Below are 17160 nucleotides of genomic sequence, written 5' to 3' on the forward strand. Positions count from 1 at the left end.
AAAAACAACCCAGCACCAACAGGAGACATTCTGAAACAAGCAACTCAGGAAGACAAGAGAGAATCAAGCACAAAGACAGACCAAAGAATGAAATGCAAAGGAGGGATCATAACATTCGTATAAAAGTCTGAATTCAAGAGGCAAGTGCTCGACCCACAAAGAAAGCCCCAGTGACCTGTTTCATGTGCCAATAGCCCAGTGTGCAATAGGCAGAAGCCAGGGACACTTGGAGACCCACAAACCTGAGGAGACAAACAGACTGCTTGGTCCTTGACATTCAACAAATTGAAGACCCAAATGTGGCCGGGCGGGAACCAAGGCCTCATAGCCCATGTCCCTCAAGTTTTCATGAGGAACAACAAAGTGAGAGTAGGAATGCTCTGTATTGCCTGGATGGGAGCAACAACCCAGGCCTCATTGATTCTGCAATGGTGACCTAGAAATGCGCTGGCCAGGGGCAAACCATCCACTTTCAACCAGGAAATCAGGAATCTCCAAAATAATGATTCAAATTTAAAAAATTGTTTTTTAAATGACCAAGTATCTCTAAAACCGTAAGGGAAATACACATTGTTGAAACCAATGGGGTGAGGCTGAAGTGGTCCTCATTGGGGAATGGGTAACCCTGGTTAAAAAAAAAAAAGTAAAAATAAAAACTTTAAAGAGAGAATTAAGCTGGAAGAGAGAAAAGAAAAGCAGTCTACTGATAAATACCAGTTCAGCAATGAAGAAAGATCAATAACAGATAAAGCACTAAATCAAGGACAAAAGAACAAAAAGAAAAACCACGTAGATTTAGGACAGAGACACAGATGCCACTTCCTGACACAAGGACAAGTGACTGTATTCGTAACAAAAGAATGCAATGTTAGCCATTTTTATGTGTACCTGAAGTGGATGGATTTTTCCCTAAGGAAATGCTAAAACTGGCAAGAGGAGTGGACGAAATTTTGACAGGCCAATCATATGAGAAATGAGAAAACTCCAGAAAGTATCAGGTACACACAGGATGGGGCCAGGTTCCCACACTTATTAGAGACTCTTCCAGAGAAACTGGCTCAGAAACACAGCAGTGCCTAAAGAAGCCATAGCACTACACTATAAAGGAACACAGGCAAAACGCAAAGTAGGCCTAGCTCAGGACTCAGCAAACTGCGGCTCGTGAGCCACATGCGGCTCTTTAGGTACGCACATGTGGCTCTGAAGAAAAATTGAAAATAAAACTATCATAGTTTCATTTATAAAAATTTTAAAGGGGGCCAGCCGAATGGCTCAGCTGGTTAAGAGCTCGCTTGGGAGTGCCAACTCTGAGCAGCAGGGCTGTGGTTCGGATCCCACATTGGGGACCAGTGACGCTGGCCCTCTATAGCTAAGATGAAGAACAACGGCTCGACCTGGAGCTGGGCTGCTGTGAGGCGATGGCATAGGCTGCAGCAGGGCTGCAGTGGGCTGCCGTGAGCTACATGAGTGGCTGGCAGCCGGTGTGAGCTGCTGGGAGCTGCTGTGAGCGGCCAACCAACGACCAGCGACTGATTGCCTCACCTGGGAAGAGCACAATGATCATACTAACATGGGCCAGTGAAGCGAGGTCCTCCACAACTAGACTGAAGAACAAAAACAGCAATTTGTCTACCTGTCTGTTCCCCTTCCCTGATTCCCCAACACTGTTCCCCTCCCCGCAACTCCCCAATAAAATCTTTAAAAAAAAAATAAAAAATTTTAAAGGGTATTATTCACATAATGGTGATTTTATTTGTTTTCCAGATCTCGCAAAACTTCGAGGGATAGGATTGGCTCTTCCAGGGGTTGGCAAACTTTTGAAATGGAACATAAGCCGCATGTAGCTCGCGAGCCGTTTGCTGACCCTGGTCTAGCTAATATAATAAAGGACACAGACCATATTTAAAATTCAAGGAGCATTTGGGGTGACAAAAACTATTAATGGACAAAATCAAACAAGGTGAAGGAGGAAATCCAGGGGCTATTCTGAGACATTTGTTGTGGATCGTCATATAGGACTGGAAGGAAACACCCTTAACATGATAAACACAGACAGACAGATCTATCTTGAATCGACAGCCAATGTCAGGCTTGGTCCTGCTGACAAGCCAAACAGCACGGAATATGTGGTTCTACAAACATGAGTCGATGAGGAAAGGGACATGGCAGCTGGGATGGGGGAGGCTAGGTGTCTGAGGACAGTGGAGCTGGAAAAGTGAATCCAGAGGAAAATGCAAACAATTAAGGGATGGCAGGAGGCAACCAGGTGAAAGACATGATGAAAAAGATCCCTAGCCACAGCACGAAAAATCCTAAAATACTTAGAAATAACCCTCACCAGAAAAGTACGTGATCAAATTTTTAAAAAAAGTATAAAATGACTAAGTGCCTTGTACTTCAATTTTCAAAGTTTATCGTAAAAACTAAGAGTCAAAATAAGAAAACTTAAATGGAAAGAATCCAGGTTCTTACAATGGGAAAATGCAGTATTTTAAAGACAAATGGTTCTTCCCAAACTTACCTATGAATTTAACTAGTATCAAAACCCCAACAAGGTTGTTTTTTTTTTTTTTGCATGGGGGAAAGTGAGGAGAAGAGACATGACCTAATTATTCTAAAGATCATGGAAAAGAATTAGCATCTCTGAAAAATACAGGGGGAAAAGAACCTGAAAAAGAATAACTGAGGTAGGACTACAAAAACATTGTAATGCCACAGTAACTAACACTGGGTAGTAGTGCTAGGCAGTTAACAGATAGCAAGGAAAGAAGATGAGAAAAAAGTCTGTGGGTAATTGCAATTTAGAAAATGCTGTAAGGCATTTCAAACCATTAAGGAAAGTTTCCTTGAATTCTGTTCTTCTAGAACAGCGGTTCTCAACCTTCCTAATGCCATGACCCCTTAATACAGTTCCTCATGTTGTGGTGACCCCCAACCATAAAATTATTTTCGTTGCTCCTCTATAACTGTAATTTTGCTACTGTTATGAATCGTAATGTAAATATCTTCTTGTTTTCCGATGGTCTTAGGCGACCCCTGTGAAAGGGGTCGTGACCCACAGGCTGAGAACTGCTGTTCTAGAACTTCCTAACTTAAATGCTTAATCCATTTCTTTTCATTATATCTGTTCTAATGAGAAGGAAATCAAAGGCTATGATTCTCCCCCAAGTACAGCTTTGGCTGCACCTCAGTTTCAATGTGTTTACAGTTCTGCTCATGTTATTCTGTCTTGGCTGTTTTAATTTCCTTTTTAACTCAAGAGGTGGGTATAAAGGAATTTTGATACTTCCAAGTGGTCAGGCTTTTTATTTCTTTATAATTTTTTTGGAATGTTATTTCTAGATTTATTGCATTGTTCTTAAACATGGTTTATACCTTGGTTTTGGTGTTTTTTTTTTAATGTTAGAGGCTTTCACTGTGCCCAGTATGTGGTCAATTATTATAAAAGGGGTGTGGTCCCTATTTACGTACAAGCCTTTAAAGAATAAATACTTCTAGGGCCAGCCAAGTGGCTCAGTTGGTTAAGAGCTCGCTCAAGAGTGTGAGCTCTGAGCAACAGGGTTGCCGTTCCCGGCCTGAGCTGAGCTGCTGATGAGCTGCCAACAGGTAGCAGGATGGCTCAGCTAAAAAAAAAAAAAAAAAAAAAAGAAGAATAAGTGTACTTCTAACTAAGGTTCCCTTAGAACCACATGGAAGCTCTTACAGGTCGCACCCCAGCCTTTTCATCAGTGGCTCTGGGTCCAGGGCGCAAGGGTGTGTGTTCTGAGCAGCTCCACAGGTGAGCAGGATGTGCGCACTTGGATAGAGTTGGCTTGATCACCATTAAGGTTCCTCCCTCCCACTTATTTTTCATGTCTTTGCTTGGCCAAGGATGGTGAAAGCATACTTTCCTGCCCTCTAGCATCTTTCCCATATATTCTTCAACCTGATGTAACGAGAAGCAGGCACATTCATGACGTCATATCTGCACTGCAGAATGGACTCCGTCATCCAATTCTTAAGGATTTTTCAGAGATGGCACCAAGGCTAGAACACCATAATTGAAAAAGTCTTGACAACATAAAAATTAAACTTGTAAACCACTGACACAAATGAAAAAAAAACCTCCATCATTAACAACAGTTGAAAAGTTAGGAGAAAAGTTGCCAACATAGGTCACAAAAGACAAGCATCCTTCCTATATAAAGAACTCTTACAAATCAATAAGCGCAATATAAGTTATGCGTATGGGATACTACAGGAAGGCAGTATTGGGGGTTAGCTGGGATGATTACTAAACTCTCTGAGTTTCAGCTTCTCCATAAGTAAAACAGGGATGATAACAGTACTTACTTCACCGACCTGTGAGGAAGACTCACAAAAATGATCCAAGCTGGATGCCCGGCATAGAGTGCTTAAGAAATGGTGACATAAGTCATTGTTGATATGAACAGAAACAATGATTTCTGTTAAAAAGTTCAGGCAGCAAAAAAAGAAACCAACCATTGAAACAGCCAACAACTTGGATGGATCTCCAGAACAGTATGCTAAGTGGAAAAAGCCAGTCTTGGAAGGTGAGATGCTGCGTAGTCCCTGTGTGTATAACATTCTCAACATGACAAAATGTGGACACAGAGAACAGTAAATCAGTGGTCACTGGGTGCAGGGTGGTGGGTAGGGGTGACTACGAAGAGGCAGCAGGGGGGATATCGTGGGGTGATGGAACAGCTCTGTATCTCGACTGTGGTGGTGGCTTAATAGCACTACACGTGGGACAAAATTGCATAAAACTACACACGCATGCACCTGCACATACACTGGTGAGACTCAAATATACTGTGCACTGTACCAAGGTCATCTTCCCAGTTGCATTATTATGTTATAGACATGCAGGACATCCCCGATGGGGGAGGCTGAGAGGTGGGGCACAGGACCTCCCTGACATTTCTTTGCAACTTACCATCTATAATGACTTCTAAATAAGAAGTTAGCCAACACTAAAAAGTTGATCAACTCCAAAAAAAGGGGGAGGGAAAGTCATAAAAAACTCATGGCCCATCAGCTTTTAGAAAGATTATCACCCATTATTAATCAAATAAATGCCCACTGAAATAATGACATGTTCCTCTTCACCTATTAAACACAAAGAGATTTTAAAAGACTTGGAGCTGGCTAAGAGGTGGGGACACCTGGGGGGCATTTTCATGGTGCATACACCTCCAAAGCCAGAAGTTTTCTGTCTAGTGACTTCTCCAGAGGACAGCTGCACACGCCCTCTTCTAAGTGTTAGATTTTTACCCCAGCATGCATTACGTTTACACAAACCAAGAAAGCTGCGGAGGTAGAGGGCCGGCTGAGTGGCTCAGTTGGTTAAGAGCTCGCTCAAGAGTTTGAGCTCTGAGCAACAGCGGTTCGAGTCAGCCCGAGCTGAGCAGCCATGAGCTGCCAACAGATGGCGGGATGGCTCAGCTAAAAAAAAAAAAAAAGCTGCGGAGGAATTAAAAATAGGAGAGGTGCTTTCTTTGGTGGGACAAGCACTCCCCGCTGTCTTGAGTGGCCTCAATCCTGCAGTGTTTGGCAGAGATCTGTGCCTCGGGGTTTCCAAAACAGGAGGGACTAGAAAATTTTTGTTTTAAATGTCTTCCCATCCAGAGAATTACCAGAAAGCCTCTGCCTGGCACTGATGGGTCTTTAATGCCTTGCTGACATTTTTTAAAAACATAGATGACCCAAGCAGCCCTTCAGCAAGGATGTCCACAAACCCCAACACTCAGCTACTATTGCAGTTATTTTCAGAGATGTCTCCCATTTCAGGTCAGGCTGCTGATTTTCTGATAGAAAGTGCCCTTTTGGAATGTATTTAAGAGAAGCTGACTTACAGTAACACTAGGAAAACGCCAGACCAGGACGTACAAAGAGGGGTGAGGGAAGAGAACGTGGTTGGAGGACTTATATCTGGAAACTCTTGACAAATGGTGGTGTCCCTCTTAAGCTGACACAGCCCATCTGGAAGGGGGTGACACACTTATGATGAAAGTGGGAAGGAACAGGCAAGACCCTCCCCATCAAAAATGGTCAGGGCAAGGTCAAAGGGAGGGCCAGGGCTGCAGAAACCACAGGCTTCACAGGGGTCAGACTCAGGTCACACAGGTGGGCAGGAGGCCAGGTCAGGAGTGGAGTGTTCTAGAGGGGTTCCTTCCCTTGGACCATGGCTTTGGCTACTTATGGTTGCTGGCCTTTTGAATGGACACTGGACTAGGAAAGGCAACCGAGGGCACAGGCTAGGGGGAGATGAGGGCACATCTGTGCCACCTCCTCTGGGAAGCCCCCAGAGACTGACCCTCTGCCCAAGGTAGGGAAGTAGCAGCACCCCAGCTCCTGGGGGCTGTTTCCGGGGGGTGGGGGTGGGGATTTCCATACCTAAGGAAGGACTCCGGCAGGCCCTGTGGCTACTTCCTCAGGCAGAGAGGAAGGCCAGTGCAGGGCAACAGGAGCGGCAACACAACGCTCTTCCTTTTGTGGGATGCATGAGCACAAACCACCCCCTCAAAACGCTATCCATCTCCAGCCAGAGCTCATTGGATTCCCCAATGGAATTTGCAGACGACTCTAAGACAGAACCTTCCATCCTGGATCCCAGAGACATGGAAGGACATGGCCCCAACTCTGAAACCCCAGAAAGATGCCAAAGTCCACGCAGAGTGCCGGATGTGCTGGAGTCTCAGCCAACCTCCCCAGGGGATCCCTCTAACCCCTTGACAGCCACAGTGGACTCCTTAACATGACACCTCTCTGCCCACAGCCCTCCAGGGCTCCCATCTCCCTGGGGGTGAAAGCCCAAGTCCTCTCCGCAGCCTACAAGGCCCTGCCCTCATCTCTTCCCTCTCCCCATCACTTACTTGCTCACTTTGCTCCAGCCACACCAGGCACTGACCTGCCCTTAGCATATGCTGTGCCCCTGCCGAGAAAGCCTCGTCCCCCAGGTCTCTTCTCAAACATCTCCTTGGAGACCATCCCTGATTGGCCTAGCTTTGTGACAGTGCCCTCCTCAGTCCCTTCGTGCTGTACTGTCCATCCTCCCCCAGCCATACCATCAGCACTCAGTGGCCAGTAGGGTGACCGACTCGTCCAGATTTGCCTGAACACACCCCATTTGAATGCTTACGGTCTCAGGTGACCAGGAAGCTCCTGGGTCCTGAGCAAATCAGGATGGTCAGTCAGCCCAGTGCTGGGTCCTGTATACCATAAGTGCCACACACATTTGAATGTAAACAGCAGGGAGCTAGGCCTCTCACACGGCTTACAGGAAGGGCAAGATTTGTCAAGGGCTGGGTTTCCATGTCATGCCCCTCTGGGCCTTAGTTTCCTTCTTGGAGATAGACTGGAGATCCAGGACCCCATGGGGCCAAGAGGACCTTGGAGGCTCAAGTTTCGGCCTCACAAGGGCCCCCACCCCCAGGCCAGCCAACCAGGCTCCATGTGCAAGACCGACAGGGGACACCTTACTGACTTCCAGGCTCCCTCTGTTACACTCAACACAACACAGGTCGACAACACAGGTCATGTGACCGTGACAGTAACTGGTTCTTGGGGTTCTCTCAGGCTGCCCACCCCCATACTCACATGTGTACTTCAGGCCCCAATCCTCCACTCCAGTGGCTAGGCCTGGGTGCTGACCCCCAACACCTCCTCCTCCAGTGCTGAGAGCCTGCGGGCAGCCCCACCCAGTGTTGCATCCCACAGGACTCTGCTCCAGCCCACCCTCTATACATGCTCATCTTTTCATGCAAACGTGCAGCCCCAAGGCAGTAAGGTCCTACCTGAGCCTCCAAACTGGGTGCCAGCCAGTGAGGTGGGCCGGCCCTTCCCGTTGGCCACTGGCAGGGGGAACATCTGTGAAGAGAGAAAGAGGTGAGTGGGGTAGGGGGTACACCTGGGAACGTGGCTGTGCGTAGGGATCCTATCGTATCAGGGACCCCAGGCACCCCATGGACCCTGATGGCCCAGGCAGAAAATGGCAGCCAGGGGCCCCCCACTGCCCGCTCATGCCTGGAGAAAGGTTCTGCAGGACAAACCCTGACAGAACCGCCACACCAGCAACAGTATGCAATGCTTTAAAAGGCTGCACGAGGTTTATATTTTTAAGGGTACAGCAAGTATTTAGACCTTGATATAATTTTTCTGCTCTCAGAGGTGATACAAAGTTTCCTTTAAATTTCAGCTTAAAAGAAATCATTTATATCCATCAGGTAGACCAGCCAAGGTCCCCCAGCCGCTGCCGTCCTGCCCACCACCATGTTGCTGACCTTTCCTGATAAGCCCAGAATCACCTTCTGTGTGCGCCCCTGAGCCCAAGTGGCACAGACGTGGGGAGGGCAGCCAGCCCCCGCCAGAGACAGGGAGAGTAACTGGGTTGAGTGTCCCCCACGTGCCGGGCTCTGTGCTCAGTGGCTGCCCAGGTGGCCTTCACTGTATTCTCACCTTTGATGCCTGCCCATCATTGGGGGAAACTGAGGCTGAGAGAGGCAGTAAGCTGGAGACCAGGTAAAGGCTATACACCCTCATGGTTGATTGGGTGGCTCTCCCAGGTGCCACCCTCCCCACCCAAACCGAGTGTTAAGTCCTGAAGATTAAACAGCTTAGCAGTACAAACAGGAAAACCCAACATCAATAAGCCCTATGCCACATCCCTGCCCTGCCCCAAGGGTCTGTGTTTTACAGATTCCATTTGGGACCTGAGTGATTAAAAGTAGCCAGACTCAAAGCCAGGGGCTTGTTAGAATGTGGCTGATGGTCCCCCAAACCGTCCCCAGCAGCCAGGAGGTGACAGCACAGCTCTTACCTATGGGTGTGATTTTCATGTGGGCACCATGAGCTCTGGGAGGGGTCCATGAAGTGGGGTCCTTTACCCCACACTGCATCCCACAGGAGGGGAAACTGAAGCCACATGCTCACTTGGCTCTGACAGGAGTTAGAGCAGAGGCTCATGGGTAGGTGGCAGTGGGCTCTCATAGGGTCTATGCCCTGAGGGGGCATCACTGTGGTCACTCAACTGGGCCAGCCTCCCCAGGGCCCTATTCTCTAAGATGGGCCTTTTCCCCACTGGAACGGGGGCCTGTATTGGGGACAGGCTGGCCTGAGCCAGGACCAGAACCAACCAGACCCCAAGCCTGGAGATCAGCAACTAAGCACATGGGGCTTATCTTTATTTCATACCCTAGAGTGCCAGGGTCTCTGACACAGCACTTGCCACAGGGGCACTGGGCCGTGGCCTGTGGGTGCCCATAGGCTATGTCATCACCAGCACAGATAGGCCCCTGTACCCCTGGAGCCTCAATATTCTCTTCTGTGAAATGGACACAGGGCTCTGACCACGTGGAATGTTGTGAAACCCCAATGCACGTGGGCGTCTTGGGCATGTGGGGGCCTCTGTCCATGCACCCAGCTCAGAGGGATACCCAGCTGGGTCACAGGGCAAGTGCTGCCCACCCCCTCGTCCTCCCAGCCCCTCATCAGGCCCACTCAGGGAATACTCTCAACACCTGCTGTACTTTTCTGACCCAGGAAGCTCAGCGCCAGGCAGAGATGGCATTTAACAGCTCTGGGTTTCTTTTCTTGCATTAATTTTGACAGTTGCCTCTCCTACTTTTGAAAACCTGGCCCAAGGAAGCACTTCCCTTTAAGTTCTTTTGCTTCAGTTTAAAAACAAGGTGTTTCAAAGAACAAATTAATTTTCTCTGGGGCAGGTGGGAGGGGCTGCTATGGAGGAAGGAAAGGAGGGATGTGAGCTTAAATAGGGGGCTACCTCTGCACCCTGTGACTTGGCGAGGCCTCTCTCCTATAACAAGGAGAGGATAAAAATCCAGCTCTGGGTTTCAAGGGAAGACACCAGGCACCCGACTCTCTCAGGCTTCATTTCTTTATCTGTGAAAAGCGTTTCTGATTGAGCTGAGGCGAGGGAGACATTCAGACCCTTGACAGAAGGGGGAGGCTGATAAGTGGTTCAGGGGCTCTAGGATGGTGGAGGTGAAGGGGCCAGGTCTAAACCTGTGCCCTCCCACCCTCAAGCTGGCCTGTTCCGGCCCAGTAGACTGTGACTTGTCAGTTTAACAAAAAAAAAAACAACAAAACTGAGCTGCACCCCTGGTTACTCAGCCAGAGAGGCGAAAATAAAACAGGGCTTAAAAATACAGGCATGGTCTTTCCGGAGCTGCGGCCCGCTGCCCGTGGGCTGTTTTTCCACAGGGTAGCTGGTGTTGTTTCAGTTTGGGGACTTGTTTGCGACAGACCTCAGTGACCTGGGCCTTCTACCAGTAGAGAGTTAAATTCAGACCGAAAGCTTCCTCCCCCAACCTATTTCAAACCGAAATGGTACCTACGGGGGAAAGAGAGACTTAGGAAACTATCCATATTGGGTTCGGTCTGTTTGCAAGGAAACCCTGACCACCCCCACTGACACACGGGACAAGAGGCCCATGGTGGACAGGCTGAGGCCCCAGTCTAAGGTGCAATCCAGCTCCCGACATCCAATAGAGTTCTGCTCTGATTTCTGGCCTCACTGGGCCTGTCTGGGCTGTGTGACCTCTAGATGCCAGCAGCCCCTCTGAACTTCCATCTGCCTGGCTGGGAAACAGGCCATTCCGGGGTGGATCAAACAGCCTGGGAAGTATAAGAATCCCTCACCTCCCCCCACAGGCCTGCCTCTCCCCAACAATAACAATGGCAGTAACAGTGGTGCTGGCTGAGTACTAACCACAAATGTCCACACTCCTTATGGGGTCTCCTCCTGTCACCAGACTGCACTAACCACTGTGTAGCTAAATAATGGAAAAGTCAGACTGACCATCTGTATCCTCTGCCCCATTCATTGAGGGTCCCCACACGAGTCAGCCAGGTGCTGGGCCCCCCTCGTGTATTTTTTCACCCATGATGTAAAAAAATAACCCTGAACACACCCATTTTACAAATCAGAAGGCCAGGGCCACTGTGTGCCCACAGCCAAGCAGGGGTCCCCTTGGAGGCTCTGGGCATCCCCTCCTAGTCTCTGGGCCTTGGTTTTCCTATCTGTAAAGTGGTGGACTGGTCCTATTCTGTGCCTGAGCAAACACCTGGGTGACAGAGGCCTTTGGAAGCCAACAAGGGCCCCAATGCTGTACAATGCCATGGGGTGGTCAGCCTGCTCATCAGAAGGTACCCCAATACCCCCAGACCCACTGGGAGCCCTTCCATCCAAACAAGTGTAAGTAAGGCTTGACTGTTGGGGGTGTTTTGGCAGATGCTTCCTCCCCAGGAATCCTGGAGGCACAGGGAGTGTTGCAGAGGTGGGCAGGGACTGGCTTACCATGCTGAAGTCCAGGAGGTCGCTGAGCTCCTTGTCTGTGCCCACTGGCGCCATCCTCTGCGGCTGGTTCATTCTCCAGCTGCAACGGTGGGCTCAGGGGCCACAATGGGTACCACAGGCCTAGAGACAGCCCTGCGTGGTGGCCTGCAGTGGTGAATGCAGGGAGGGGCAGGGACAGACACAGGGAAACAGGGATGGGAGAGAAGAGGTTTGAGTGACTGTGGCCAAGGTGGACAGATGGGGAGTGGGGGAACTACTTAAAAAGCACTTCTAACTGCCCTGAGGGTCTAGGTCCTCCAAGACTGAGTTCCTTCCAGACCCAGGGGGTGGGAGTGGGGCAGCCAGGATTCCAGGATTTGGGTCCCTGGAGAGACCCCTCCCCAGAGCGCTCGGGGAGTCTGAACAATGAAGGGGGGAATATGCACAAATACAGATTTCCTAATTCCCTCTGCGACCACCAGGGACTCAAGTTGCAAATTTTAAACTGGAAGCAGAGCGGGAGCAGTCCCTTCCCCGCTCGCTGGGCCAGAACCCGCCCCCTCTCCCCGCCACATCTCCCATTTCCAACCACCCAGGTTTTCCCTGGTCCCGCCCCCGGGAAGGGGGAGGGGCGACCCAGACCCCGCCCCAAGGAAATTTGGTGACCCCCCCTCCCCCAGCAGCTGTCACAGCACGTTTAAGTTCCGGTCACCCCCAAATTCAAAGCGAAAGAAATCCTCAAGAAGGCCAAGCTCCTTGCCCGCTTCAAGGCTGAATGGGGGACAGCCCCGCGCGCGGACCTACCCTCAAAGCTTCCCTCCATCCTTCACCTCCTCCTCCCATAAAAAACAACCCAAGTCAGAAAAAAAAAACCCAAGCCTAGGTTATTATTTTATTGTCATGATGTATCCGGTAATTATTTTTAAGCAACTCTGAAAATATCCCCTGCCTCCCGCCGCTGGGGGAGGGGGTCTCTAGACTAAGGTCCTCCGCATAGTCCCAGGGGGCTCCATTCTAGAACGCGGGTGGGGTATCCACCTGCCAGACCCCTTCCGACCCCCAGAAAGGGGCGCAGAGCAGGTCTCCGTCGTCCCATAAACGGACAGCGAAGCCCCTCCGGTTTCCTCCCCGGATCCCCAGGCGGGGGCGGCTGCGGGGACACCACGGAGACTGCGGGGAAGAGGAGGTTCCGAGGCCAAGGGAGACCCAACTTCAGAGGCGGAGAAACCCCCGCTTTGTTTGCCAACTAGAGACGGGGTGTGAAACGGCTGCCCCTGCGCACCCCTCCCCCGCTAACTTTTTTCTTTTTTGAAGGGCGTGTGAAACTGACTTTTTTGAGTACGAAACCGCACTTTTTTGTGGGGTAGTTGAAACCGATTTTAAAACAGACTAGAAAGCGGGGGGGGGGGCTGAAACAGGCTTTTATAGGGGAGTTGACTCTTACGGGGTGTCACAAAGACTATGGGGGACTCAAAAGGTGTTTGGAACCACTTTGAGAATAAGGGGGCACAGGGCGTCTTCCTTTCGGAGAGGAAAGGTGGAACGAGGCCCGGGAAACCAACCCCCCACCCCCAACTCCCGAAGCCCGGGCAGGCGGCGCGGCCCGGGAGCCCTTTGAAGCTGGGGCGCCACGGCCGCTCTGTTCGCGACCCCAAGCCACCGCTGCCGCCTCTCCCCGCATTAACGCGGAGCAGATATTCCCTCCCCAGCCCCCGGCCCTAAACCTGAGCTGCAGTTCGCGCGGCCTCACCTTCCCCGAGCAGACAAAAGGACGCTCCCCTCCCGCGCTCCCCCTCCAAACTCTGGCTCCCGGCTGGGCCCCTCCCCGGGGAGGGGGCATCCCGAGAACTCCGCTCTGGGCCCTGACCGCCCCCCCCCTCAAAGTTCGGTGACCCCTCGGGCGCCCCCGCCCCGGGCTCCGCAAAGTTTCGTTAAGTGGCCCGCCTGACCGCGGAGGAGGAGCGCGCGGCCCTCGCGTGCGCCGACCCCTCCACGTCGCCCGCCCCCCTTTCCCTGCGCGCAAAGTTGGAGAACAATGACTCCGGGCCGCCGCTGCCCCGCGCCCGACCCGCATGGGGCAGGGAGCGCACTCCCGAACGCTATCCCCGTCCCAACTTCCCGGCCCTCGGGACGTGGGGAGGTCCGGGGCAACTTTGCACAAAGACGCTGGGCCCCCAACGCGGCGCGGCCCGCCGGGTCTCGACGCGGTTACCTGCTCTGCGCGGCCCGGCCCGCAGCGCGCGGGGGGCGGCGCATGAACGGCCCCCCCGGACAAAGGGGCGTCCGCCAGCCCCGAGGGTCGCGCGTAGGCGGCGCGGCGCGTGGCCCGGGCCCCTCCCTGAGTGCCCGCCCCGCGGGGCCCGTGCACCGCCGGGACGCTGGCGGAGGCGTCGTTCGTGGAGCCGCAGTGTCAGCCGCCGCGTCCGGTGGGCTCAGTCCGGCCCGCTACGCCCGCGGCCACCGCCGCTGCCTCATCTTCCTGCGGCGGGAGACATGTTCCGCCCCCCGCCCGCGCGCCGGCCACGCCCACTCCAGGGCACGCCTACGCCCCGCCCCACGACCCACGCCCCGCCTGATGCCATCGTGGATCCCTCCGCCGCAGCCCTCTGCCGCAGCCCTCCGCGCATCCTGCTCGCGGCTTGCTCTCCAGTGCGCCCACAGGTGTTGGCTGCGGCGTCGCGGAAGAGGCCGGAGCCTGAAAGCGGGGGCGCCCAGCGAGTCCGTCAGCAGACAGCACCGGGAACCAGCAGGGACTATCTTCCAGCGCGGAGGCGTACGTGGATTGGGAGTGCACATCCTGTTTGACGCAAGCGGGAAAGGACCGTGAGATGGAAAGATAAGGCAGATCGACGATATCCAATCGGAGGGCGCGAAAGCCTGATTGGCGGGGCTGCCAGCCATTCGTGAAGAGGCCACGCCCTCTTCACGCTTTCTGTGAGGCCCAGCGAAGAAAGAGGCAGGACTCTCCGAGCAAGAGGCCGCGAGAAGCGTCGGGGGTGGGCTTTGGAGTTTTATTCTCAGGTTTGCGTGGCCGCCCGCGCGGCCTCTTGGACTTTGTCGTGTCTGCGTTCCTAGAGCTGGCTCCGGTGTTCGGTGTTGCGAGCGGGCATCCAGGCCCAGAGCGAACGAATCAGACCCATTTCACTGTCGGGGAAACCGAGGTCAGCTCTATTTCAGGGTTAGAGAGTCCCGCGTGTAACCCGCACTATACCTGTGACTCGCTGGGTCTGTTTCCCCATCTGTAACATGGAATTTGGACCTGAGTTTGGACAGGGCTAAGGCCAGTCTAGGCCTTCTGATTCTCAGTGACCTGTTTCCACTTAGTTCCAAAGTTCCCCCCACAGCAAAGGGCTCCTCAGCTTTTTAAAGACCACAGACCCTACAAAATGGGAATAATTATTATAAATTAAATAACACACTCTTCCGTGGCCATCTGTGTCCCCAGAGAGAAAGCTACATGGCTTTCAGGCTTGGGAAGAGGTCACCATCCCCATGGCCTGAGGGGCTCAGCAAAGGCCACAAGGGCCACCTCCCTGTTCTGGAACCTACGAGGCTCATTCCCACCTCTGGGTCTTTGTCCTTCCTGTGCCCCCAGCCTCATTGCTCTTCTACCCCCACCTAGAGCCTTTTAATCACCACAGTTTAGGGCTGCTCCAGCCCAGAGAGCTGGGCTGAAAGGAAGGTAGAAAAGTGGGGGTTCTGGGGGAAGGAGTGGAGAAGACCCAAGGGAAACGTAGGGACTCTTAATAAAGTCACAAGCCCCTCCTGCTACACTGGAACGGGGCTGGCTGATCCTCACCCTGACCCCTTTCCGGGCCTGGGTAAGGGGTATGGATAGTGGGATATTGAGTCCCTCTTCCCTCCCCATCTCACTGTGATCTTGGGCAAATTCTGGCTGCACTCTAGGCCTCAGTTTCCCCATCAGGAAAATGGAAGGACACAGAGTATTTGCCCACAGCTCTTGCCTGCATCCCTCAGCCTCTCCCCACTAATGGATCTGGGACTCTAGAGTGAGGGTCCCTTCTTCTCTCCAGCCTTTACTGGTGGCCCAGCCCTGACCCCACAGGTCTGTGGTCTACTCTGGCTTCCCTCCAGCCTGGGAGGTTTCTGGAAGAACAGGCTGAGGCCCAGGCTTCTTGGGGTCCCCAGCCTCATTCAGGGTAGGTCAGCCTTTGTCCCCCAATGCTGAGTGTAAACAATTGGGTTGGGCCAGTGTTCCTGGGGTGGTCCTGGACACACCCAGTGAAGGGGGGAATGGTCCATGCGATTATTGAACACCGACTGTGTGCCAGGCTTGATGCTGGGCGTTGGGGTACAGTGGTACTTGTGACCTATCCAGTCCCTGTCCTCCAAAGCAAACTGGGCCTGCTAAAGAGCTCCCCGCTTTAGTCCCAAAGGTGGCACTTTCCATCCACACTTTTGGCGGTCAGGTTCTCACACCTATTGTCCAGATGAGGAAACTGAGACTCAGACAGCTCATCCTTGGGCCCCAATTCACTCTGGAGTTCACACCTGCCAGGAGGCCCTCCTGGCTCCACAAACCACCATTGTCCTCCTGGGGAGGCCTGGTGTGGGGCTGAGTCACCAGGTGGAGCAGCCCATGGGGGGCCCCCATTAAGTTGCCACCTCTGCCCAGCCCAGAGGCCCAGGTGTGCCCTACAGGGCCCTGGCACAGGGACAGGCAGCCAGCGGCTGGTGCCAGGGGCCCTTGAGGGCAGCCCACAGCCTGCCCGCCTCCACCTGCCTGACTGTGGCCTTTGTTCTCTGAGTGCCCCAGGCACTGCAGGCAGGAACCAGAGACCTGCCTCCCTTGCCTGTTGTCTCCTCCTTCCACCTGAGCCACACCTACTGTGCACACCCCAGGCTGGGGACCCCACAGTGAGGGAGGTGACCCCATTTCTGGTTGGAAAAACTCATGCCAAAGACAGATTTCCACCAGTGAGTGTGTGTGGGGGTATTGGGGGATAGAACTTGGCATGGTGGTAGAAGCTTCCGCAAGACAGACACAGTAGGTGTGTGGGCCACAGTTGTCCACGGAGATAATGTATTGGGACTTTAGGGCCACTCTCCCAACACCCCTTTTCATTTGTCTCCAAAAAAGGGACCTTCTCTTGGAGTGTTAACAGACTCCCCTCCCACCTCAACCCCCACCCCAACACACACACTCTCTCCCACCCCACCCAGCTCCTCCCTGCATTTCAGAAGCTGTAGCAGGAGGGAGGACTGCTTATCACTCAAGCCAGACCTGCTCACATTCACACACACACACACCCCATTTCACCCTCCCAGCATGCACTCCTGCAGGGATGACAGCTGCCTCTGGAGCTGGGGGCTTCTTGGTCCATTTGACCCTCATGGAGGGGTCTGACCCCAACATGTCCATGCTTACCATGACCCCCCCAACCAGTGGCCTGGGTCAGGTCTCATTCATTCATTTATTGATTCTCTCTGGGAGCGAGGTTCCTCCAAGGCCTGCCGGTTGTGCCTGGGGTTAGGGGTCTCCCTGGAGATGGCATTGGGGAGAGTATTACCCTCCCCAGATGAGGAAGGAAATGCCAGCCATGGTGCGTGTTCAGTGGCCGGTGAAGCAGCAGGTCCACCAGCGGCTCCCAGGCCTGACTTCTCTGGCACTCAACCATGAATACAAGGAGGGGAGGGACCCCTGCCCCTCCACCCGGGCACTGGACCTGGGGAGCAGTTGGACCGTGAGAGCTGGTCAGGGGGCTCTGAAGGTGATCCAAGCCCAGCCTCACAGCTCCCATTGTTGGGATGTCAGATAAAGATCCAGGAGGGTTTCTAAATGTGACCCACAGGACCCCAACCTCCCTGGGGTGTGTCCTCTGGCTAAAAACACACTTGGG

General features: G+C 52.8%; 1 protein-coding gene across 12 annotated transcripts in view; it reads right to left on the reverse strand.

Moving 5' to 3' along the window:
* The window catches only part of TCF3 (transcription factor 3), a 37627-nt gene extending 23849 nt beyond the window's left edge, over nt 1-13778 (reverse strand). For 5 of the 12 annotated variants that reach the window (XM_019657271.1, XM_019657276.1, XM_019657275.1 and 2 more), the window contains exons 1-3: nt 13512-13777; nt 11321-11464; nt 7800-7872 (exon numbers count right to left, since the gene is read on the reverse strand). In XM_019657271.1, coding sequence (XP_019512816.1) covers nt 7800-7872; nt 11321-11392 — 145 coding nt within the window. In that variant the 5' untranslated portion in view covers nt 11393-11464; nt 13512-13777. Of the gene's footprint in view, nt 1-7799; nt 7873-11320; nt 11465-12337; nt 13008-13511 lie in introns of those variants that run through there. The other 7 variants (XM_019657269.1, XM_019657270.1, XM_019657267.1 and 4 more) reach the window with 4 other exon arrangements.
* Nucleotides 13779-17160: the final 3382 nt, after the last annotated feature.

This window comes from Hipposideros armiger, unplaced genomic scaffold, assembly GCF_001890085.2.
Source record: "Hipposideros armiger isolate ML-2016 unplaced genomic scaffold, ASM189008v1 scaffold_275, whole genome shotgun sequence".
NCBI lineage: Eukaryota > Metazoa > Chordata > Mammalia > Chiroptera > Hipposideridae > Hipposideros > Hipposideros armiger.